General features: G+C 41.8%; 2 protein-coding genes across 2 annotated transcripts; one reads left to right on the top strand and one right to left on the bottom strand.

Annotated features, from left to right (window-relative positions):
- Positions 1–18,469, top strand: LOC311144925 (protein phosphatase PTC7 homolog). Its single transcript, XM_084181105.1, has 6 exons — positions 1–595; positions 4,231–4,410; positions 11,337–11,535; positions 14,650–14,773; positions 14,909–15,038; positions 15,361–18,469. Exons 1-6 carry the CDS (start codon positions 394–396, stop codon positions 15,417–15,419), a joined length of 894 nt encoding a protein of 297 aa, XP_084037231.1. The 5' UTR covers positions 1–393; the 3' UTR covers positions 15,420–18,469.
- Positions 18,332–24,967, bottom strand: rad9b (RAD9 checkpoint clamp component B; the record flags this gene model as incomplete). Its single annotated transcript, XM_084181104.1, has 11 exons — positions 18,332–19,695; positions 20,119–20,350; positions 21,920–22,042; positions 22,202–22,266; positions 23,198–23,304; positions 23,398–23,504; positions 23,681–23,780; positions 23,947–24,061; positions 24,239–24,376; positions 24,530–24,600; positions 24,934–24,967. The coding sequence occupies 11 exons, from the start codon at positions 24,965–24,967 to the stop codon at positions 19,567–19,569; spliced, it is 1,221 nt and encodes a 406-aa protein (XP_084037230.1). The 3' UTR covers positions 18,332–19,566.
- Positions 24,968–25,341: the final 374 nt, after the last annotated feature.

The following is a 25,341-nucleotide window of genomic DNA, read 5'->3' as shown; positions in this document are numbered from 1 at the left end:
AGTCACAAGACCACAGAGCAGATCACCGTGGCTCGCTCCCCCAGCATGTTTCAGAAATGTGTTAAACTGTTCTACAGGCACGATGGCTGTAACGAACTCGGATCATCTCTGGGGATCTGGACGTGTGATATCCTTCGAATTACGGAGCAGTTGTTACTGAATTGGCAATAACTACTGTATTCAACTAAATAAGAATAAGTATCGTCTGGGCTATCGCATCAGCTGGCGCGCGGCTTTATTTGTTTCTGCGTGGCGAATGTTAGCTAGCAAACGAAGCAGCACAGTGTCAAGCTAGCGAGTCAAGATTGTGACATTTGAGCTAATCTAGCTAGCTAACAACTAGGTTGTTTCTAGCTTGGTACTCATAGTGTAGTGGGAGCTGGTGTGTAGGTGATGTTCTCCGTACTTTCGTACGGTAGACTGGTTGCCAGAGCAGTCATTGGCGGACTCTCTCAAACAGATAGCCGCGACTACAGCCTGGTAACAGCAAGCTGCGGGTTTGGGAAGGATTTTCGGAAGGGTATCTTGAAGAAAGGGATGTGCTACGGCGACGACGCTTGCTTCATTGCCCAACATAAATCTGCCGATGTTTTGGGTGAGTAACTAATGCCTGACATTGGCAACTATTCTATAATGTGATGATATAACCGGCCTGGTTGTGTAGCTGGCTAACTAACATGCCAGACTGCACATTTGCTAGTTACAGTAGCTAGTTTGCGTTAATTACGTTAGTGTTGTATTATCAAACAATAACAAACCAGGGACACTCGGCATGGACTGTATTTTGTTTGATAATGATGTACAATTACTAGATGCACAATACGCTAACTAGGTAGCTATGCTATTGGCTTAGTTTCAAGCCAAGAAAATACATTAAGTACGCTACATTTGATTTGCCATCATTGACAACCCAGTACTACTGACCTATATGAACGAGTCGACTAGTACAACCTAATTCTGCTGACCTTTGGCTGTGCCCCAAAGACATGAAGGTGTCTAGATTAGGGTTTCCCAAAGATCTTGATGATGAGTTGGTTATTTGAATATGCTGTGTAGTGCTAAGTCAAAAACCAAAACGTGCACCCAGGGGGGGCCCCAGGACCGAGTTTGGGAAACCCTGTCCTAGAGGTCAGAGCTGCCTGTAGTAGTTTGAGAGTTGTAATGATAGGGGGGCAGCCATAACCAAACTGTAACCATTATGTACACATGAAGAAATCAATTAAAAGATGGACATTGAGAACTTCTTGCTTGTTTTTCACTATAACTAGGCTACCACCAGTCTGTCCCAGACAGACTTAATTTTTCATTCACACTTTACCCCCCATGCCACAACATACAGTACCAGTCAAAAGGTTGGACACACCTACTCATTCAAGGGTTTTTCTTTATTTTTACTATTCTCTACATTGTAGAATAATAGTGAAGACATCAAAACCACGAAATGACACATGGAATCATGTAGTAACCAAAAAAGTGTTAAACAAATCAAAATATGTTTTTATATTTTAGATTCTTCAAAGTAGCCACCCTTTGCCTTGATGACAGCTTTGCACACTCTTTTGTTTAACACTTTTTTGGTTACTACATGATTCCATATGTGTTATTTCATAGTTTTGATGTCTTCACTATTATTCTACAATGTAGAAAATAGTAAAAATAAAGAAAAACCCTTGAATGAGTTGGTGTGTCCAAACTTTTGATTGGTACTGTATATGGTGTACCTAACTGGTCCTGGACCTCAGGAGGACACCATGTTACAAAACGTTCAGAGATAAATGTAGTGTGGAACAGACATGATCCTCTGCCTTGTAAAATAAGGAACCGGTTTAGCACTAAATTACAGCACATCTATCAGAAGCATTCTAGAGACATTCTACCCCTAGCCCAGTTCATACAACAAGTATGACAACAATACTTGGACCTCCTGATCCTCACCATGACTGATGGTTGGTGTCTCAGATTTGTCATAATCACATTGATGGACGAACCAATAGTTCTGCTGCAAATAGTCACATTTCTGTAGCCCACAGTTTAAAGGGCATTGTATATTTTGTTAGTATCCTATAAGCTAAACTGAATGCTGCTTTGTTGTTGGTCATGTGGCTAATTGGCTAATTGAATAATTGCACTGTAATGCTAGAAAGTTCAATGCTTTTGCATTGAAGCTATGATTTCAGGTAACACTGGCTTTAGAGAAGAATGGCATTTGAAAGCTATCAAAACAACTTAGAAAAGGTGATTCAGAAATTGAGGTAGCCTAACCAAAGCCAGAATATCGCCTTTGACTTGATAGATTAATAGCTGCCATAGCTAAGTTATTTATCATCAAATATGATTACGTAGTACCGGTCTTGACTGGATCAAACCGGTGAGAAGCTAGTTAAGATAGCTAACGTTAAGTACTGTCTACTTGAGGCTACATGAGGCAGGCCATGTCTGATTGTTGTCACATCAGTGAGCCAAAGGTTGGCAGGGAGAGAGTGAGAGAGGACCGTCCTTGTATGGTCACAGCAAGAGCTGATTCTTGTGTCTGGGAAGCAGCTGGAAATAATTGCATTCCTAGGAAAAACTTGGACTTTAAGACCAACTGCTCCCATAATAGGCAGAGGTACATTTCAATAACCATAGAAACCAAATGTTTCAGGGTTCTATGCAGTGTGATTATGTGACTGCAGGCTAGTGTATGGGCTTGTTGATAATGTAATGTGACTTGACAACTAAAGACAACTTCATAAAACGTTCAGTTTCAGATGGCTATCAGTAAAAGTTGTTTATGCACCTTCCGTAGCCTCCAACTGCTCTTAAACGCTAGTAAAACTAAATGCATGCTCTTCAATCGAACGCTGCTGGCACCCGCCCACCCGACTAGAATCACTACTCTCGGCGAGTCTGACCTAGAGTATGGACAACTACAAATACCTAGGTGTCTGGTTAGACTGTAAACTCTCCTTCCAGACTCACATTAAGCATCTCCAATCCAAAGTTAAATCTAGAATCTGCTTCCTATTTTGCAACAAAGCCTCCTTCACTCATGCTGCCTAACATGCCCTCGTAAAACTGACTATCCTACTGATCCTTGACTTCAGTGATTTACAAAATAGCCTCCAACTCTACTCAGCAAATTGGATGTAGTCTATCACAGTGCCATCCGTTTTGTCACCAAAGCCCCATTATACTACCCACCATTGTGACCTGTACGCTCTTGTTGGCTGGTCCTCACTACATATTCGTCGCCAAACCCACTGGCTCCAGGTCATCTATAAATCACTGCTAGGCAAATCCCCGCCTTATCTTAGCTCATTGGTCACCATAGCAACACCCACCCGTAGTATGTGCTCCAGCAGGCATATCTCACTGGTCATCCCCAAAGCCAACGCCTTCTTTGGCCGCCATTCCTTCCAGTTCTCTGCTGCCAATGACTGGAATGAACTGCAAAAATCTGTGAAGCTGGAGACACTTATCTCCCTCACTAACTATAAGCATCAGTTGTCAGAGCACCTTACCGATCACTGCACCTGTACACAGCCCATCTGAAATTAGCCCACCCAACTACCTCATCCCCATATTATTTATTTTGCTCATTTGCACCCCAGTATCTCTATTTGCACGTCATCTCTTGCACATCTATCATTTCAGTGTTAATACTAATTATAATTATTTTGCACTATGGCCTATTTATTACCTTACCTCCATAACTTGCTACATTTGCACACACTGTATATATATTTTCTGTTGTATTTTTGACTTTATGTTTTGTTTACCCCATAATTTTTTACTTTTTTATTTCACCTTTAAAACAACACACTGCTTTGCTTTATCTTGGCCAGGTCGCAGTTGTAAATGAGAACTTGTTCTCAACTGGCTTACCTGGTTAAATAAAGGTTAAATAAAAAATTAATAAAAAATTATCAATGGAGATTGTTTCAGTAAATTTGTCAAGTTGACAATTTGTCGAAGCATGTCAAAGAAATGCTTATTCGCTGAAGTGTCCCTTGTGTTTCATTCTAAGCACTGTCTTGCGCTACACTTGGTGTTTTAGTGAAAGTGTCTATTGTTTCTCCTGTCACAACTGCGGGAAGACATCTAGTACTTGTTTCCGACCAATATGACCTCTTCCAACTGTGTTCTTGATAGAGTGTTAAGAATAACCATAATGCAATCTTGATTCTTGCCTATCCTTCCTATCCTGTTATCCTCTATTGAACCAATACCTGACTGTGGTTTCTTCAGGTGTGGCAGATGGAGTGGGTGGTTGGAGAGACTACGGGGTGGACCCATCACAGTTTTCAGGGACCCTGATGAAGACGTGTGAGCGGCTGGTAAAGGAGGGACGCTTCGTTCCAAGCAACCCTGTGGGCATCCTCACTAGCAGCTACTACGAGCTCCTACAGAACAAAGTGCCTCTGCTAGGTGAGTAAAGGCAGCCCTTGAGGAGCACTTCTGTGAACCTGGAGGCTGGCGCAAAAATAAATCACAAGGGTCTGCCTCATACTGACTAGAATAGGCATTTACAATAGAGAATACGGTATTTGTATCTTTTTTTCTTTTTTTTCTTTCATTTTTCTTTTTTTTAGGGGGTAGATCAGCTTTAATATTTCAGATAGATTGTAACTTCGTCAATGTAATTGTCTGCATCACTGGTCAATGACCTGAAGAGAGCTGGGACCACAGTCTCAAAGAAAACCATTAGTAACACACTACGCCGTCATGGATTAAAATCCTGCAGCGCACGCAAGGTCCCCCTGCTCAAGCCACCGCATGTCCAGGCCCGTCTGAAGTTTGCCAATGACCATCTGGATGATCCAGAGGAGGAATGGGAGAAGGTAATGTGGTCTAAAAATAGAGCTTTTTGGTCTAAACTCCACTCGCCGTGTTTGGAGGAAGAAGAAGGATGAGTACAACCCCAAGAACACCATCCCAACCATAAAGCATGGAGGTGGAAACATCATTCTTTGGGGATGCTTTTCTGCAAAGGGGACAGGACGACTGCACCGTATTGAGGGGAGGATGGATGGAGCCATGTATTGCGAGATCTTGGCCAACAACCTCCTTCCCTCAGTAAGAGCATTGAAGATGGGTCGTGGCTGGGTCTTCCAGCATGACAACGACCCAAAACACACAGCCAGGGCAACTAAGGAGTGGCTCCTTTGGAGGGAGCTGAAAGTCCGTATTGCCCAGCGACATCCCCGAAACCTGAAGGATCTGGAGAAGGTCTGTATGGAGGAGTGGGCCAAAATCCCTGCTGCAGTGTGTGCAAACCTGGTCAGGTCCTACAGGAAACGTATGATCTCTGTAATTGCAAACAGGTTTCTGTACCAAATATTAAGTTCTGCTTTTCTGATGTATCAAATACTTATGTCATACAATAAAATGCAAATAAATTCATTAAAAATCATAGAATGTGATTTTCTGGATTTTTGTTTTAGATTCTGTCTCTCACAGTTGAAGTGTACATTTTCATGATGTCCATCTGGTTTGCTTCTATATGCCATATTTTTCTAACTGTGCTCTTTCACAAAAGCTCTCAACCTATAACCTATATACTTATTATGGACACAGTATGCTTTACATTAGTTATCTTGTTATTGTTATTAGTTCCATCCTTCAGCTCCATTCAACACCTCCCATCTACAGTGGGGGAAAAAAGTATTTAGTCAGCCACCAATTGTGCAAGTTCTCCCACTTAAAAAGATGAGAGGCCTGTAATTTTCATCATAGGTACACGTCAACTATGACAGACAAATTGAGAGAAAAAAATCCAGAAAATCACATTGTAGGATTTTTAATGAATTTATTTGCAAATTATGGTGGAAAATAAGTATTTGGTCACCTACAAACAAGCAAGATTTCTGGCTCTCACAGACCTGTAACTTCTTCTTTAAGAGGCTCCTCTGTCCTCCACTCGTTACCTGTATTAATGGCACCTGTTTGAACTTGTTATCAGTATAAAAGACACCTGTCCACAACCTCAAACAGTCACACTCCAAACTCCACTATGGCCAAGACCAAAGAGCTGTCAAAGGACACCAGAAACAAAATTGTAGACCTGCACCAGGCTGGGAAGACTGAATCTGCAATAGGTAAGCAGCTTGGTTTGAAGAAATCAACTGTGGGAGCAATTATTAGGAAATGGAAGACATACAAGACCACTGATAATCTCCCTCGATCTGGGGCTCCACGCAAGATCTCACCCCGTGGGGTAAAAATGATCACAAGAACGGTGAGCAAAAGTCCCAGAACCACACGGGGGGACCTAGTGAATGACCTGCAGAGAGCTGGGACCAAAGTAACAAAGCCTACCATCATTAACACACTACGCCGCCAGGGACTCAAATCCTGCAGTGCCAGACGTGTCCCCCTGCTTAAGCCAGTACATGTCCAGGCCCGTCTGAAGTTTGCTAGAGTGCATTTGGATGATCCAGAAGGGGATTGGGAGAATGGCATATGGTCAGATGAAACCAAAATATAACTTTTTGGTAAAAACTCAACTCGTCGTGTTTGGAGGACAAAGAATGCTGAGTTGCATTCAAGGAACACCATACCTACTGTGAAGCATGGGGGTGGAAACATCATGCTTTGGGGCTGTTTTTCTGCAAAGGGACCAGGACGACTGATCCGTGTAAAGGAAAGAATGAATGGGGCCATGTATCGTGAGATTTTGAGTGAAAACCCCCTTCCATCAGCAAGGGCATTGAAGTTGAAACGTGGCTGGGTCTTTCAGCATGACAATGATCCCAAACACACCGCCCGGGCAACGAAGGAGTGGCTTCGTAAGAAGCATTTCAAGGTCCTGGAGTGGCCTAGCCAGTCTCCAGATCTCAACCCCATAGAAAATCTTTGGAGGGAGTTGAAAGTCCGTGTTGCCCAGCGACAGCCCCAAAACATCACTGCTCTAGAGGAGATCTGCATGGAGGAATGGGCCAAAATACCAGCAACAGTGTGTGAAAACCTTGTGAAGACTTACAGAAAACGTTTGACCTGTGTCATTGCCAACAAAGGGTATATAACAAAGTATTGAGAAACTTTTGTTATTGACCAAATACTTATTTTCCACCATAATTTGCAAATAAATTCATAAAAAATCCTACAATGTGATTTTCTGGATTTTTTTTTCCTCATTTTGTCTGTCATAGTTGACGTGTGTACCTATGATGAAAATTACAGGCCTCTCTCATCTTTTTAAGTGGGAGAACTTGCACAATTGGTGGCTGACTAAATACTTTTTTCCCCCACTGTATCTCTTAACACCATCCATATTGGATTTCTATTTGCCATATATATTTCAACTGTACTGTGATGTCTTACAAAAGTTCTGAACCTTTCTATTCTCATTGTTTCTACAGATCGTAAATTGAAAATAAACATTTTTGCTAAAAGTATTATTATATTATTGATTGATTGACTATGACTTTTCAGTTCACCCAGTAGTGCTATCTGCAGTGTTAGCGCCAGGTAAATATTGCAATCCTTTAGCCATTCCTGGACCTGTGTCCAAAAACAAGCTACAAATGGACAGTACCAAAACAAATGATCTAATGATTCTGTCTCTTCGCAGCAAAATCTGCAGAGCTGGGAAGATTGTATCCCCCATATAAATAACATTCTATTGGTAGCTAGAATTTTATATAATATAAATTGAAAAATTCTAAGTTTTGAATTCGGCGTCGTTTTGCGTATCAATTCATAAACACTATGCCATGGGATCGGTACGTCAAAAATCTCAACTATTTTGCAATCTATATGGGACGGCTGTCAATCCTTTGGTCCTTAAATGAAACTGGTATACTTTTTTATTTATCACAATTTTCTTTAACCAATTATATTCTTTAATGCAAGGCCGACAGACAAGTTCCTTACCTTTTCCCCCTTCCACTTTCCTTTTCCATTTTTGCGGTAATGCTGCAATTATTTGGTTGTAATTTTGGGTAGAGCAGACATTTCCATATGTTTTTGTTAGCTGCATGTGCGGCATAACTCCACCAGTCCTACCGATAATATAATTTACAAAGATTTTTTATCAATTAGTTTATTTGAGTTTAACCACAATATTTGTTGCATTATTTGTTCTGTCGTTTCTGGAGGATTAAATTGAAATTGCAACCAACTTTCTATGGCTTGTTTTAGAAATAGTGATATTTGGGAGATTATTTCCTTTTCAAATAACTGAAAGTGAGGGAAAAGGCCATTCTTGAACATTGGGTGAGACAATCTTACTAATTTGCTAGAGAACCAGTTCGGATTTAAGTATAACTTTTATATGACTGAAGCGTTTAGTGATAGGTCTAATGCTTTAATATTTAATCATTTCTGTCCTCCAAATTCATATTCATTATATAAATAGGCCCGTTTAATTTTATCTGGCTTGCCGTTCCAAATAAAATTGAGTATATTTTTCTCATGCAATTAAAAAAACTGTTCGCTAGGTGTAGGCAAGACCATAAGCAAATAGGTAAACTGGGATAATACTAAAGAGTTAATCAGGGTGATTTTTCCACAAATTTACAGGTATTTATACGGCCTTAAAGCAATCTTAGAATGGGCTGTTTTCTGTTTGGGTGGTTAGGCTAAATTGCATGTGGGGTGCTGCTATTTAGATAGGATATTTGCTTGATGAGTCAGAGACCTGCTGCATGCCTCTATCCTGGGAAGTGTAAAGACTAGGAGAAGCCTATCCCCGCCAGAATCTCGTCTTGATCCATTGCTTTGCTAGAATGGAGCATGCAGAAATGTGCAGGACAAAACTAACCGAGAGTGAGGAGTCAAGAGCAGTCCATGTCGTCAGTCTGTACTTTTCCATCCCATCTCACATGTAGAAGAGAAAAACAAGCCAGTATTGTATTTTTCCAGTGCTGAGGAGTACTGACGTGAGGCCAGCAGTAATTGTATTACTATTGAAAAAACACAAGAAAGGGAGTGCGAGTAGGGTGAGTCAGAGAGCGTGAGGGGTTGTAGGGAGCTCCCATAGAACATTCTGGTGGTCCAGATGACTCATCAGCAGGGTGTGGCTGCACGCAGAGCCATGTTTTCGCCGGTTCGTTTAACTTTTATGTTTCCTTCAATTTTATCCTTCCAAAACGTTTCTCTTCCTGAAATGCATTGACATGCCTGCCTCTTCTAACCACAGGTTTATTTTTTATTTTTTATTTCACCTTTATTTAACCAGGTAAGCCAGTTGAGAACAAGTTCTCATTTACAACTGCGACCTGGCCAAGATAAAGCACAGCAGTGCGATAAAAACAACACAGAGTTACATATGGGGTAAACAAAACATAAAGTCAAAAATACAACAGAAAATATAAAATATATATACAGTGTGTGCAAATGTAGCAAGTTATGGAGGTAAGGCAATAAATAGGCCATAGTGCAAAATAATTACAATTAGTATTAACACTGGAATGATAGATGTGCAAGAGATGATGTGCAAATAGAGATACTGGGGTGCAAAAGAGCAAAATAAATAACAATATGGGGATGAGGTAGTTGGGTGGGCTAATTTCAGATGGGCTGTGTACAGGTGCAGTGATCGGTAAGGTGCTCTGACAACTGATGCTTAAAGTTAATGAGGGAGATAAGTGTCTCCAGCTTCAGAGATTTTTGCAGTTCGTTCCAGTCATTGGCAGCAGAGAACTGGAAGGAATGGCGGCCAAAGGAGGTGTTGGCTTTGGGGATGACCAGTGAGATATACCTGCTGGAGCGCATACTACGGGTGGGTGTTGCTATGGTGACCAATGAGCTAAGATAAGCCGGGAATTTGCCTAGCAGTGATTTATAGATGGCATAGAGCCAGTGGGTTTGGCAACGAATATGTAGTGAGGACCAGCCAACAAGAGCGTACAGGTCACAGTGGTGGGTAGTATATGGTGCTTTGGTGACAAAACGGATGGCACTGTGATGGACTACATCCAATTTGCTGAGTAGAGTGTTGGAGGCTATTTTGTAAATGACATCGCCAAAGTCAAGGATCGGTAGGATAGTCAGTTTTACGAGGGCATGTTTGGCAGCATGAGTGAAGGAGGCTTTGTTGCGAAATAGGAAGCCAATTCTAGATCTAACTTTGGATTGGAGATGCTTAATGTGAGTCTGGAAGGAGAGTTTACAGTCTAACCAGACACCTAGGTATTTGTAGTTGTCCACATACTCTAGGTCAGACCCGTCGAGAGTAGTGATTCTAGTCGGGTGGGCGGGTGCCAGCAGCATTCGATTGAAGAGCATGCATTTAGTTTTACTTGTGTTTAAGAGCAGTTGGAGGCTACGGAAGGAGTGTTGTATGGCATTGAAGCTCATTTGGAGGTTTGTTAACAGTGTCCAATGAAAGCCAGATGTATACAAAATGGTGTCGTCTGCGTAGAAGTGGATCTGAGAATCACCAGCAGCAAGAGCGACATCATTGATATACACAGAGAAAAGAGTTGGCCCAAGAATTGAACCCTGTGGCACCCCCAGAGACTGCCATAGGTCCAGACAACAGGCCCTCCGATTTTACACATTGAATTCTATCTGAGAAGTAGTTGGTGAACCAGGCGAGGCAGTCATTTGAGAAACCAAGGCTATTTTGTCTGCCAATAAGAATGCGGTGGTTGACAGAGTCGAAAGCCTTGGCCAGGTCGACGAAGACGGCTGCACAGTACAGTCTTATCGATCACGGTTATAATATCGTTTAGGACCTTGAGCGTGGCTGAGGTGCACTCATGACCAGCTCGGAAACCGGATTGCATAGCAGAGAAGGTACGGTGGGATTCAAAATGGTCGGTGATCTGTTTGTAAACTTGGCTTTCAAAAACTTTCGAAAGGCAGGGCAGGATGGATATAGGTCTGTAACAGTTTGGATCTAGAGTGTCACCCCCTTTGAAGAGGGGGATGACCGCGGCAGCTTTCCAATCTTTGGGGATCTCAGACGTCATGAAAGAGAGGTTGAACAGGCTAGTAATAGGGGTTGCGACAATTTCGGCGGCTAATTTTAGAAAGAAAGGGTCCTGATTGTCTAGCCCAGATGATTTGTAGGGGTCCAGATTTTGCAGCTCTTTCAGAACATCAGTTGTCTGAATTTGTGTGAAGGAGAAGGGAAGGGGGGGCGGCATGGGCAAGTTGCAGCGGAGGGTGCAGAGCTGGTGACCGGGGTAGTGGTAGCCAGGTGGAAAGCATGGCCAGCCGTAGCAAAATGCTTGTTGAAATTTAGCTTCAGTATGATCATGATATAATGCAACCAAACAAAAACACTACTCATAAATCATCCTAACCAATTTATAAATTATTCAATTGATTAGTTAGTTACTGATATAATCAGAATGTAGAGCGTGCCACCCATATATTTATCGTCTTGTGTTGTCTCCTTCCAGGCAGCAGCACGGCCTGTATCGTGGTGCTGGACCGGCAGAGCCATCGGCTGCACACTGCTAACTTGGGAGACTCGGGCTTCCTGGTGGTGCGGGAAGGAGAGGTGGTGCACCGCTCTGACGAACAGCAGCACTACTTCAACACCCCCTTCCAGCTCTCCATCGCCCCACCTGAAGCGGAGGGGGCCGTCCTCAGTGACAGGTCAGTTTCGTGGTCCTGCTGAAGCCATATTTTGTATTTTAAAGAAGCTGTGTAGTTATTTGTTTGGTTTTGAAGCACAGAGCCTAGTCTCTGCATTGGTTCTGCCCTTGTGCTGCTCCCTGGTCTGTTCAGTACAGTGTTGCTGCAGTGTTAGTGAGTGTCAGTACTGCCACAGTCAGTGTGCATGCCAGGGGTGGTTGGGGCCATGTGCTGCTGTCTCTCCTTGTGTAGGCATGTTGCAGACTCCAGTGGGGCCGGTGTTGGGTCCCCGCCACCGTCTAAGCCAGGTCAAAGTCTCATCACACACACAGAAGGGTGGCCTAAGGGCCCTCCTCACAGCAGCCAATCCGTGGTCTGCTGACCCACAGGCCTTCTCAACCCTGTAATCTAGAACAGGGAGATTATTTAGAGCTGCTCATGTGGGTTTCTCTAAACTGGTGTGAGCTGGAACTGAACATGTTGTAAATGTAGCTGATACACAGCATAGTACTTGTAGAATAGGCCTATTCACAACTGTAACCTCATCATACCTATTATAATATGGCTTGGTTTTGCTCAGTCTCCATGGTTTATCTCTATACAGAATAAACAGATATAGGCCCGGTTTCCCAAAAGCATCTTAAGGCTAAATTCATCGTTAGAACCTTCGTAGGAGCATCGTTAAATCTCCGAGCTGTTTCCCAAAACCATCGTTACCAAAGTTGCACTTGAAAACACGCTTGCTATTTACGGACTGCCTCAGACCACTCATAGAACAGCTTTTTTTATTTTATTTTTATATATTTTATTTATTATTTCACCTTTATTTAACCAGGTAAGCCAGTTGAGAACAAGTTCTCATTTACAACTGCGACCTGGCCAAGATAAAGCAAAGCAGTGCGATTAAAAACAACAACACAGAGTTACATATGGGGTAAACAAAACAAAGTCAAAAATAAAACAGAAAATATATATACAGTGTGTTCAAATGTAGCAAGTTATGGAGGTAAGGCAATAAATAGGCCATAGTGCAAAATAATTACAATTAGTATTAACACTGGAATGATAGATGTGCAAGAGATGATGTGCAAATAGAGATACTGGAGTGCAAATTAGCAAAATAAATAACAATATGGGGATGAGATAGTTGGGTGGGCTAATTTCATATGGGCTGTGTACAGGTGCAGTGATCGGTAAGGTGCTCTGACAACTGATGCTTAAAGTTAAGTGTGTCGTTAGATGCGTTTTTCCCATACCGCGTCACTTTAAACACAGAAGATCTCCGCTAAACATAGAATCAAGATGTTTATCTGTCTAGAAAGATAGAAAGATGCTTAAAATTGAAAACCGAGATGACTGCATTAAAAGATAAATAGCCTACTTACAGTATAGGCTATAGGCCTATATATATGAAATACATTTCATGTTCATTAAATTGAGTTTTATTTTTATATTTGGCTTACGGTCTGTAATTTTCCCCTCTATATTTCATGATGTGCCAAATCTTGATGTAGTGCATTATTATAGGGTAAGCATTAGGATAAGCCGTCTCAATATTTGCAGCCATAGGTGATAATATCTCACTATGAGCTGATCCATTGTCAGTATTGTGGATTAATTCTAATGTTAAGGTAAGATTTTAATGGAGAAAGCTAACCTGAGCAGCGCTGCCTTTCTCTCGATTCAATCAGTATTGACACATGCTCCAACGACGCACTTAGTGACCGTTCTCTCTGCGTGGTGTTTTGAGAAACGTATGTTACATCTTCGGCCGTTGTAGGAAAGATGCATCGTTAACACACTCGTAAGCCTAAGTTCCATAGCTATCGGGAAACTGGGCCATAGTCAGTCCATATTTGTGACCTATTTGACCTGGCCTTGTCGCATATAGGCTGGAAATTCTCATCTTTCCATGAGCTAGAGGCTGCAGTATGTTTTTCCATTGATAGTATCATATTCAGGGTCATAAGCGTTGTGATTCCGCTGTAGTTGGTGGAAAGACCTGATGTTAATTTAATTTAGAGCTAAATCTGTGATTCCTTAATAGTGATTATTTTGAAACGTAGTACTTAAGCCTTGATTTAATGTAGGACTGTAGATGGAATGGCGGCTGGGTTACAGATGGTTTATATAACAGCCATGACTGTCGGGGAGTCTGGGGCAGAGGGAGAATTAATGCCGCCTTCCAAGAACTGAACTTGACACTCAACACTGAACTTGGCTCTGATCGCACATCAACATAACAGAAGTTCCTTAGAACTTCCCATGACGGCCAAGGTGTGCTTTCCTTGTGACTATTCCCTAGATTATTTTCCACCATACCTATGCAATTTGGTATTTGTTAGCAGCAGCATTTCACAGCTGAAATAATAGTTCAAATGTATAACTGCATTGCATGAATCTTTTTTTATATTTTTGTATACTTTATTCCAGTGTTTGACACAGTGATCTATAGCCATGTCTAACCTGAGGTGTGTGCCTGAGTCTCATAGTCAGACAGGAGACCGAGCAGCAGTGTTTCAGTGATCTAGGCTAAGGAAGGGCTAGAGGCACAGATTAAACTGGGCTCAGACAGGACACATTTCCTTCCTGGAGGGGGGTATGTGAAGGGGGGCAATTGGCTAACGTTTGCAATTTGGTTAAGCACTTTTTTAACGCTCCCTCGTCATGTGAATTTCTATCTCTAATTCAACCTAAGCTTGAATCATTACCAAAGGTTGTAAGGCTCTGGTTTTAATCATCAATGATTCAAGGTCCATAACCACGAAGAAGGATTTTTTGTATGTTTATTCATGGAGAGCTCTGGCGCCAAAAACACATACATACTGTTTTTATACCTCTTGACAAACAAAGGCACTATGCTCCTCCCACCTTTAGGTGGCTCTTTTAAACAGTTTCCGCCTTCTCCTTTACCCTTGAATGTTTAGTACCCCCTCTGTTAGTGGGTTGACACTATATGATAATTCGAATATCGTATACACATTTCTACTGTATTTGAGGTGAAATCCTTTAGATTAATTTGTGTATTAAGAATAATGACTATCATAGGCACTATATCATCAGGATATTTAACTAATGCTCCGGAAGACTATTATTTCTCCCCTACATTGTGTTAAGCTCTCTGTGTCCCCTCAGTCCTGACGCTGCAGACAGCTCCACCTTTGATGTCCAGTTGGGGGACATCATTCTCACAGCCACAGACGGCCTCTTCGACAACATGCCCGACTACATGATCCTACAGGAGCTGAAAAAACTCAAGGTACACCCTCGCATAAACCCTTGCCGTACTTGTGTGCAACAAACAGGTTTACTGTTTAATTCAGTAGAGTATTGAAGTGGAGGAGCAAGACATTCAAAAAATACTAAGACACTCCTCCATTTTTTGTTTTTGCAGAACACCAACTATGAGAGTATCCAGCAGACAGCCAGGAGCATTGCAGAGCAGGCCCATGTTCTGGCATATGACCCCAACTACATGTCGCCTTTTGCGCAGTTTGCTTGTGACAATGGACTGAATGTAAGAGGTAATGATCATCACTTTTATCACTTCTTCATGTGAGAGGAAATTGGGGACGAAGCCAAGGTAGACCTCATTTCATAGTCCATTTGCTCCATTCCTGCCCTGCTTCCCTTGTGAATGGTATCCAGGCTAAGAGGGCTTCTCTATAAATCAGGAAGAATGACACCCAGTGAGGAATACGAAGTGACGGATCACTTTGTTTTATTATAGTGTTCCTTCCATTGCTCTCAGGCTGCTTCCTTTATGGATGATGAAAATGAGAGATGGTTCCCAAAATCGGTCCATTCATTCATCCTCCTAACTGCATCTCTTTCTCTTCCCCACAGGAGGAAAGCCAGATGACATCACCGTGTTGCTGTCAATAGTGGCAGAGTACACAGACTAGAAACTGTATTGAGGCTAGGAGGGGAATTAGGAGAGTTTCCTCTTGCCATCTGTCTCTTGACGATGTCAGACTGCTTTGATTCCTGCTGGCGGGGATTAAGATTAAATTAGGGACTAATGTTGGTGGCTGACTGAGCCCACCTTCGGCCCCCCTGAGATAATCATTCCTCCAGGACTCAATCAGGCCTATTTCTCAGATGGAACACTGACAATACATGCACTGACGTCACCACCATCAGAACTGAGTGATAATCTTTAATAGTCTGAAGACATGGATAAATAAAGCAGAGGGTTAAATTCTAACACGTCTCTGGTTAGGCTACCTGCTGCAAAGTATCTAGCTGGGAAATGTTCCAGTTGTCATTGACCTAATCCCTGTTCAGTGGGATGAAGGACATCAGCATGTTGGAGATGAGACTCTGGCTCTCACATGAGAGGGATAAGTCTGTTTTCAGGTTTGGGCTTGGAGCAAACTCAGGATGGAGAGATTAAAAAAAAAAAAAAAAAAAAAAAAAAAAAAGGGGGTCGGTATTAGCCAGTCAAAAGTGATTGAGAGTCAGAATTGAAAATCTGTGGATCATGCCAATGAGTGTTAATCACAGGAACTGAGCTGATTCAAGACGGGAAGTAGCATCATACCATCAAGTCAAAACTATAGGGCCACGAAAACGTCACTTTTTCAGCAACTCACATTACACACAAAAACAAACAATTAAAAGACGTTGAAGGGCAAAAAAATGTATGTGGGCATAAGGGCATGCATCATTGTGATATTAAAGGATGTTAGAATGTTTTGGTAGATCTTTGGGAAAGGGACTGTGTGGTATTTTAAGTTGTTTGACTGATCTAAAGGTGCAGTTGCCATATACTTTTCCATATCAGTACAATTTGGGTCAAACACAGACCAAGTTAATAATTTCTAAGGACGTGAAATGTTAAAATAATGTTTCTGTCAAACCTGTCCTCACCCATGCTGCGATGCAAAGAGTGTGACTGAAAGTGATGTGGAAGGTTATGTGTGATAGAGTAACCTCTAGTCTGTCACATGACAGATATTCATATTGTATACATGCGGAATGGATGGGTTTTATGTAGGCTACACCGCTTTATTCAATATCCACCGGGATGCAATAGTAACAACCATTTACGCACAAGGTTAAAGAAAGCATATCTGAAAGCTCACAGTGGATGTCGGTCAAGTGACCAAGCATATATATTTTTTTTTAAACTTTGGTTTGATGGGGTGGGAATCTGGACTGATCAGTTTCAGTTTAGCTTCAGGAATAATTGTTCACAATCAGAATTTCTCAGTTGTCCCTGCTGTAAAGCTCCAATGGCACATTTGATTAAGTCTTATTAATCAGGTCACTTATGTTATTTAATATAACTGGTTTTCATTTTCTTTCACAGCTGATGTTAACTTTATTTAATTTCTTTTTTTTGCTGCAGTCAAACGTGCACTTTGCATTTACAACATAACTCACGTGCAGCAACATTTTAAGAGTAACATTTTCATTTTTAAAGGAAGATTCAACCCAAAAACAATCTTTCATTAGTCAATTGTTTAAATAGTCCCCAAATGTTTTGCTTGTCAGCAATCAAGTTTTCAAGATATGTAACTTTCAAAATACAGAAATCATCACCGTATGATGCATTTTGCACCACATGATGCAAAATGCAGATTCATATGATGCAAAATGCATCATACCAGGACAATTTCTGTATTTTGAAAATGTTGGACTATTTAAACAATTGACTAATGAAACAAATACCAAAATATAGTTTTTGGGTGAGGTTTCCTTTAACATGTACTATGTACATGTTGATTTATGGAGCTGATGTGCCTTGTATCAGATGTTATTGATACTGGCAAAATTGTCAAACATATTGTTCCCTAAACCCCACACTGTGTGTCAGCTATGGAGATGGACAAGTAGCCATATGATTCACACTTGCCCTGCTGTCTTAATTCTTAATCTGCGCCATCAGATGGGAGACCTCTCGTTCCCTTTCAATGTGTTCAATGCCTTTCACCATGGGACACATTCAAATTTGAATGGTCAAGCTATTTATTTTTAAAAGGTTGAAAAAGCATGACAAATGATCTTAGAATCCTTAAAGGCCCAATGCAGCTGTTTTATATCAATATCAAATTATTACTGTAATAGAGTTCCATAAAAATTGGCAAAAAATTGCATTTTAGAAAACTAGCTGTCATTGGCAGAGAGGTTTGGAACTCTTTGTTATTGGTCTATTAACCAATTTACCGCATGGTGATTTTACCATGGAAAGGCCAAACTCCTGCACATGCAAACCTGCTGATTAGAAGGTCCTGTGCAGATTGTATTTTCAACCAGCACCTATCAGGAAATGACAAAAACAAATGTCATACTTTTACAGTGTTAGTTTCATCAGCTGTGATATTATATAATACACAGGAAAAACACAATGTTGACTGTACTGGGCCTTTAACAATGTCCTGTGTATCATCTGTAGTACCCCTTGGTTTTCTTTTTGTTGATGTTATGGTGCTCCCTCACTGCAGGCTACTGTCCTGCTTCAAGGGCTCTCCCCTAACTAGGAAAATAATATCTATGCCGGTACTGACTGATGTAGGGCTATTAAATGTTTTATGACATAAAAAAACCTTAAGAACTTAATACCCTGCATACATTTTCTTACTGCGCTGAGAGTTGAAAGGCACCTGCACTGGATGGGCCAAATGTTTTTGCAAAGATTATGGCACTGTAGAGGTTGCCAAGAACCTCACCAGCCTTAAAATACAAGCAATTCTCCCTGTCAGATGGCACTATATCAAAGCTAGCTTCTCCATGATGTCCATATCCTGCTCCCCACTGACCTAGTGACCTGACCTGCCAGTACCCCTGTTCTGTTGGCCAGTTCATCGTCCAGTTCAAAAAGAAAAGTTTGTTACAATGAGAGCTGCATGTATCTATATTTTGTATGTACAGTTCAACAATGCAGAGACCAGTTTCTGTTAAACATGTTTTCAAAGCTGTAAAATATTTAAATAAAGTATAGTATTTATTACCCTTGTGTTTTCCTTGAACCAGACCCTTGTCACATGTTTTTCTGTGTCAATATTGTTTGTTCAGTGGTCTCGCAAGGTATATGTCTATTTACACAGTAGACCGAACAGTTCCTGATGTAATGAAAGCATGTAGGTCAAAAGCATCTAGAATCAGAACAGGGCTACAATTTCTCTCCCTACCAGCTAGGTAGGCCATGCTGCTACACATGATAATGTATTTCTGATAGATAATCTCTATGCAGTCTTTCCCTTTGCAGATGGACTCATCCATTCCTGTCTCAGCAGGGGCCACAGTGGACTAGACTCCGAGTATGAGCCTGTTTCCCTCGCAGTTGTCTGCTCTTATGCAACCGAGGGGCCTGCCTGAAGCTACATGAAAATGCTCCATGTGATCTATATGTTTGGTTACACAATCCCCAACCTTTAGCCAGTCTGAAGCATGTTGAGAATTACTTTCAAGACCCAGGTGTGGCATCCCCAGGCGCTTGGCTTGAGGAATGTTTTCATGGGCAAATCTAGGGACTTTTCCCAATTTTTAAATTTGCTCACCTCTGTCCTCCCTGGTCTCCTTTTGAAAAAGGTAAAAGGTAATCGAGGACAGGCGGCGAGTAGAGGGAAAGTGGACGGAAATGCACTTGTATAAATTAGACTCCTCATATACTTGTGCTTCCTCGCCAAAAGAAGGCTATCGAGGAGGGGAGGACAGTCTTCGTTTACCTATTAATTAATTGACACTCCTTGACCAATTATCGGTTTCTGGGTCACAGAGAAGAGAGGACAGACTTTTACCCCAAACGAGAGAACTTCTAGATCAAATATTCATGTTAATTACTTAATTTCATGCTTTTGATGTCTGACTTTCAAATCTACGCTATATGCTTCTTGTAATAAATGCACATTGGAATAACTTATTTGTTAGTTAAAATAACAGACATGCTTTATGAACTTTCATTTAAAGCACTCAAATGAATTGAAAAATATTCCGTTCTCGTTTAAATGCATTTACAATATACAATGGAAAAAGACAATATGGTCTGCTGAAAAAACTTGCAGGGTACGAAAACAGTTCTTGGCTTGGTCATCATTCTGTGGTAACTTACAGTGTACCACTGGCCCTCTCCTCTCCCTCATCTTCTGTATCACTGGAACACACCAGACTGGGCAGCATAGAGGTACAACCATCACCCTGCTCACAGGACAAGGCCCCAAAGAGGAGGGAGCGAACCTAAGGAACCAAAACACATGACTCATCGTTAATAGACAGCTGAGCAGACTTTGAGTATGGTGGGAAAAAACAGCAAATTGGGAAACAGTTTTCGAAATATGGTCTGGTGGTTCTTAGGCAAAAGGGCTGGGGATAAGAGGGCTGTGCAACCAACCACACACCTTGCATACGTCACAATTCACCTTCACCCTGTCTGTCTTTGAGGGCAATCACACATCACATGGTTAAACATTATTGCAATCTAGGCACATTTACAGTTTGAAGGTTAAAGCAAGGCCTTATCTGTACTTTGGCACTTACCAAAGTATAGTACCAGTCAGAGCCTGTCAAAATCCCAGAACACAGTGGCTTGAGGGCACAAACCGAAGTCAACCAAAGTTCATATTTTGTTCTAATTAACCTTGGAAGGGAAGTTTCTGTTACCTTGGAGGAAGCAGGAGTTGTAATGCCACGACCTTTGTGTGTGTAACGTGGTCTGAGTCTGTCAGAATCCTCTCCTGTTCTGGTGAGCTCTCTCATGAGGGCTGCTCCACTAAACACTGGGCTTCCCTGGCTGGATGCTATCAGCTCGCCTACAGAGGGAAACCCCTGGGCCTGGGGGGTCCCGGCATCTGCCACGCATGGGCCCTCAGAAGGCTCCGCAACACCTCCACACCTGAGAGCATATAAGGACCATTACAGCAAGGCTGCCTTTAGCATTTCCCTCCAGTTATCCACCTATAGTTTTCATATATAGCTTAATATTTAAAACAGATTATGCCTGTCAGTCTTAAGTCAATACTAATGAACTACATTTGTGATAGTCAACAAACTAAAGCAATAGCATTGCTAATAGACATCTAGATATATATCTAATAGAAGTTATATGAGATGCACATGCTATGTTCTATTGGGAAAATATTGTTTTTAGATAACTCTAGTGTGTGTTTGAAAGAAGTCTTTGCTCTCATGAGCGTGTGTGTTATGTGATATTCCGCATGAGTTACTGCAGCTGCACGTGCATCAGTGTGTGAGGGAGAGAGAGTGGAGGGGAGGGGCAGAGCTACAGAGAGCAAGAGACGGCAGGGAAAGAAAGGGAGGAACATGGAGAGAGAGAGAAAAAGGGAACTGTTGTTGGAGTGACACTGTTGTTGGATTTTGGCTGTGATCCATGGCTGCATGCTATGATAACCTAACTCTGTTCCGCCTGTTCTCCTGCACATGGCAGGCCACTGTCTCTGGCTGTTTTCTCAGTGTTCCTCAGCATAAACACGCTTTCCATAAACACCACTGACTGCACCACAGACAGAACCAGACTGTGCCTATAAAGAAGCGTCCCAGCAGGAGAGAGAATGGGAAGGAGCTGTTTTTTAAAATATCATCACTTATCTTTGTCAAGGTCAACATGAGAATAAATGTGTGTGTCTGCCTGGGAGGTTATGGAACAGCAGGTTCAGTAACAAAGAATATAAACATAAATAGTACAACTACAACATAAACCTGTCATACAAAAATCTGATGTGTTCTCAGTATTCCATGAAGGTACCAACATGACATTTATATTTTGGTCATTCAAACATACTATATGAACGTTTCCTTGAAAAAGGAAGAAGCAGCACAATGCAGCGACGTCATAAGTGACTCAGATGTGCAACAATCCGGCTGGGACTGGTGCAAACCCCACCTCAGGCGGCTCAGAAAAGACACTAAGAGAGAGATAGAGGCCGGGCGGGCCACACACTGAGTGACATCATCGCCACAGCAACGTAACAGGTTAGTGACTGTGGGGGATGTAGGGATTACAGCCTGTCAGTCTGTCAGTCCTCTAACCCAGCCAGCACGGCCTTGCCCCAGATAGCCAGGCTCTGTTACAGTGCTACTACACTGTTCTGTAACACAACGCCCACTGAGGCACCAAAAAAAGCACATGATGGCAAACTGCCTCCAGTAAGGAGGACATCACAGGTACAGCCAGCACTAGGATTCTAGGATAGGCTAGTTAAAATGTACTCTACTGTGACTGTCACATGATTGGACAGGCGCTTTAAGGCTATCTAAGGCTGTTTACTTTTTTATTTGCTATTGAACTGAGAAATTGCTTCTCCCTAGGACAAAATGTCCTGCATTTCTACACAACAAGGGCAGCAGATGCTGGTGATGTGGTGTATTACACAATGTTGGACCAAATACAGAACCCCCCTATCAGTGGTGGGGTAATAACTGTATAACGAATGGTGATGGCTACCTTAGTGCAGCAGGAACCTGGGCCTCTGTAGCCTGGGAGGGGGTCCTGCTCTCTGGGTTGACAAGAGTAGCCAACACCACACAGGCCTCCAGCACCATGTCCTCTACACTGAAGGACACAGGCCTGACAGACAGCAAAACACAACATCAGCATACCTAGAACCAGTGCACTGAGATTTCTCCAACCATGTGACCAGACCGGGAAAAACTCTGGGCCTTATTTAGGACCTAAGTAAAAGAGGTGATAGTCACTGGGTATAACCACAAGGACCAGGATACTTACTTTCCTGCAGCGCCAAAGTGGACAGACACTGGTAGACCATGTGATTCAGCAAATGACAGCAATCCCTAGAGAAGAGGTTAACACATTAAACACATGCACCACCAATTAGAAAACAGGTCATGGTGGATCACAATACTCTGGTACTCTGCTAGACAGCAATGTACATTAGATGACAGGGCACATATTACCAATGTTGCTGTGTACACTAGCCATGACCTTTGAAGCTGTAGGGGTCAATCACAGTGAAAGGGGTAATCATGGGTTCAGTTGAATCGCTGTGTCCGATGCCCAGACAACAGAGCCTCTGTGTGTGTTCAACTAGCCCCTCTAACACACTGTGACAGGTAAGACTAGTAGCAATGTAGAGACTGGCTCACTGTCCAACCCAATCACAGGCTAGCATGGACACACAGCAGTCTATATGAACAGCTAGGCATGGCTTTACTGTGTAATGAGGGACTTCACAACAGGGTAGCCCCAACAACATTCCAGGACATTAGGATCGGGTCAAAGGATGTGTCTGAGCACAAATTGTGACACATTAGTTGTACTTTATAATAAATGACACAAAAAAACATAGGATGTAAAATGGCTGAATTTTTGTGGTCCCAATGTGATATATTTTGCTATTGAATCATGTTGATGTATATTTCTCCTCTGAGGACTTGGGTTTATTTGGAACATGCATGAGAGTTAGGTAATCAATGCATGTGTTCTACTACTTATTACTGTCTGTTCACAAAAAAATGTAGACGTGCGGGAAAAAAACATATCATATTATAACTTGATTCATTCGGGTCATAAAACAAAATCCCACCCAAGAGGGGAAAGTTCCATTGAAAATGATAGGGTACAGAGTCTCCTGGACACTTGGGTCTAGTCCCGTAAATAAATGAATTAACCCATGGGTATGCAAGCACAGACAGTGACACCCCCCCCATATTCACAAGCTCATGTGACAGAAAAATAAGGTCCACCCCAAAATAACCCCCTTACCCTCAGCTCCTTCAGACAGAAGGTTATGTCTGAGTCAACTCCAACCTGGAAGTAGTCAAACTCACTGGGGTCTAAAGACATCTCAGTGTGCATGGCCTTCATACAATCTGCACCCCAAAAAATCAGGAGTTAGGCACATTATATTACAGATTTGTTGTGGGTTTGTTTTTTCATACTGTGTAGACAGTGCAAAATCTCACCACTTTCCTCTTCATAGTAGCTTTTCAGATTGACTCTCAGAGGAGACATGGACAGAGTGATCTCTTCCTGAGACACTGGGAAGTGCATTACCATGTCGCCTAGAAGTCTGGCCCAAAAATAATAACACAAATGTAATACAATTATAATAGATAGTACAAATGTAAATTATTAATGAAATTATCATATACTGTATACCCTGTAGTAATTCTTAGTCGGTATCTGAATCACTCTTCATAAATGTCACATGAGGAGATAGACTGGGATATGTTTATGGGAGCTCACCTGGCCTGGGCCTTCAGCACATTGGGGCAGAGGTGAGAAGGAAACACTGCATGCAGAGCTTCACTCTCCTGGAAACCCAGGTTGTGTGTTTTGGTGATACCTGTCACAAGGAGTATGAGGCGTTGGGACACAGCGCCATCTAGTATTGATACTATGCATTACAATCTGAGAATTATAAAGAATCCCCAACCCCCCCACACACACACACACACTCACACACAAAACAATATATTTTCTGAGAGCACTCTATCGGACTGTTCTCCTACCATGTCTGCAGTGAAACTGGAATATAACCTGGTTGTCTGGGAGGTTGATGGATATTTGACAGCGATCCACATTACGCTCAATGGTAGCCAGGCACCGAAACAGTGGCAGCACTGACTAAAACCAAAGGATGTATATTAATACACAGCTATTACACTATCAGTACTATAAAGTCTAACCCATTGTAAAAGCAATGATGCTGAACTGTTCCATATGGGCCTGTGTGAGACATGTATCTGTCTTGAGATATGTTTGGGGTCATATTCAGCAGATTCAGAACAGCTCGGCCATTACCTTCATGACCAACTTGCATTTGACAGTTCCACAATCCTGGGCTGGTCCTGTGTCTGGGCTGTAGTGTTGGAAGAACAGTGGGGAGAAGAGGAAACAGGTGTAGGCAGAATGGGCTGAGTTCACTGACCTCACTGCCAACTATAAGAGACCAGACCAGGCAGATAATGATATGCATAATAGTTAGGACAGGACAATGTTATGTAGCTAACACTTTATATTGATAAAGCTTTGTAGACCATCATCAAATCTAACTTTATTTGTATAGCACACTTTAAATGGACTGATGCTTACCCCTTTCATCATAGGATCCAACCATAATTCACCACCTATGCGTGCCAGGGCATGAATAGCCTTCCCAAACACTGTCACAAACAGAGTCAGAGACACTGTTTATGTAGATTAAATTCATCAATCAATTATAATGTGTCAATATATTTAGCTAGCTAAATCCTTAAATTTTGCTATCTAGCTAAATTACCTCAGAGAACTATCTGCAGACTGAGGTAGGCTGTCAAAGCTAGCCAACTTTAGAGAATTAGCCAACTTTAGAGAGCTAGCTAGCTAGCTAACGTTTATACTGCCCTGTTTGGCACATTTAGCTAGCTAGCTAAGTTAGCTAGATATGTATTTTAAAATGTGTTGCACATTTATGTATCAATACGTTATAGTTATCTATATTCCAAAAGCTAACATACCTTTAACCCCGTTTCCTTCAATGACACACTTCATTTTGGCAGTCAAGTTCAAGTTCCACAATGTTTGATTGTGTGGTGCTCACCTGATTAGTGTGTCTGTCTGCTGTGTCATGTCGATTGGTGCTGATGTTGAGCACACGTGCACCGTGCAGTTGACGCGCATCAACTACAAAACAGCAGCATGGAGATGATTTTACTAATTAACCATATTGTGTAATATGCTAATCTATTACCATTATGACTAGTATGACTATAAGTGGTAATGTAATGTATATTAACTTAAAATTAAAACATCCTGAAAACTAGATACCTGGGAAGTGTGTAAGAAATGCAGTAATAACGCAACAGATGACCATTCAAGAGATTTTTTGCCAATATAATTTATTGTCAAGCAGTCACACCTTATAG

This window comes from Coregonus lavaretus, assembly GCF_964263955.1.
Source record: "Coregonus lavaretus genome assembly, chromosome: 17".
NCBI classification, from domain to species: Eukaryota; Metazoa; Chordata; class Actinopteri; order Salmoniformes; family Salmonidae; genus Coregonus; species Coregonus lavaretus.
This window is presented reverse-complemented; position numbering and strand designations above follow the sequence as displayed.

Bases quoted from the DNA above. Each gene is read 5' to 3' on its own strand.
- LOC311144925 (XM_084181105.1), top strand. From the start codon at position 394: ATGTTCTCCGTACTTTCGTACGGTAGACTGGTTGCCAGAGCAGTCATT. The intron at 11,536-14,649 runs GTCAGTTTCGTG...GTGTCCCCTCAG, and splicing joins GGGGCCGTCCTCAGTGACAG to TCCTGACGCTGCAGACAGCT. The intron at 14,774-14,908 runs GTACACCCTCGC...TTGTTTTTGCAG, and splicing joins AGGAGCTGAAAAAACTCAAG to AACACCAACTATGAGAGTAT.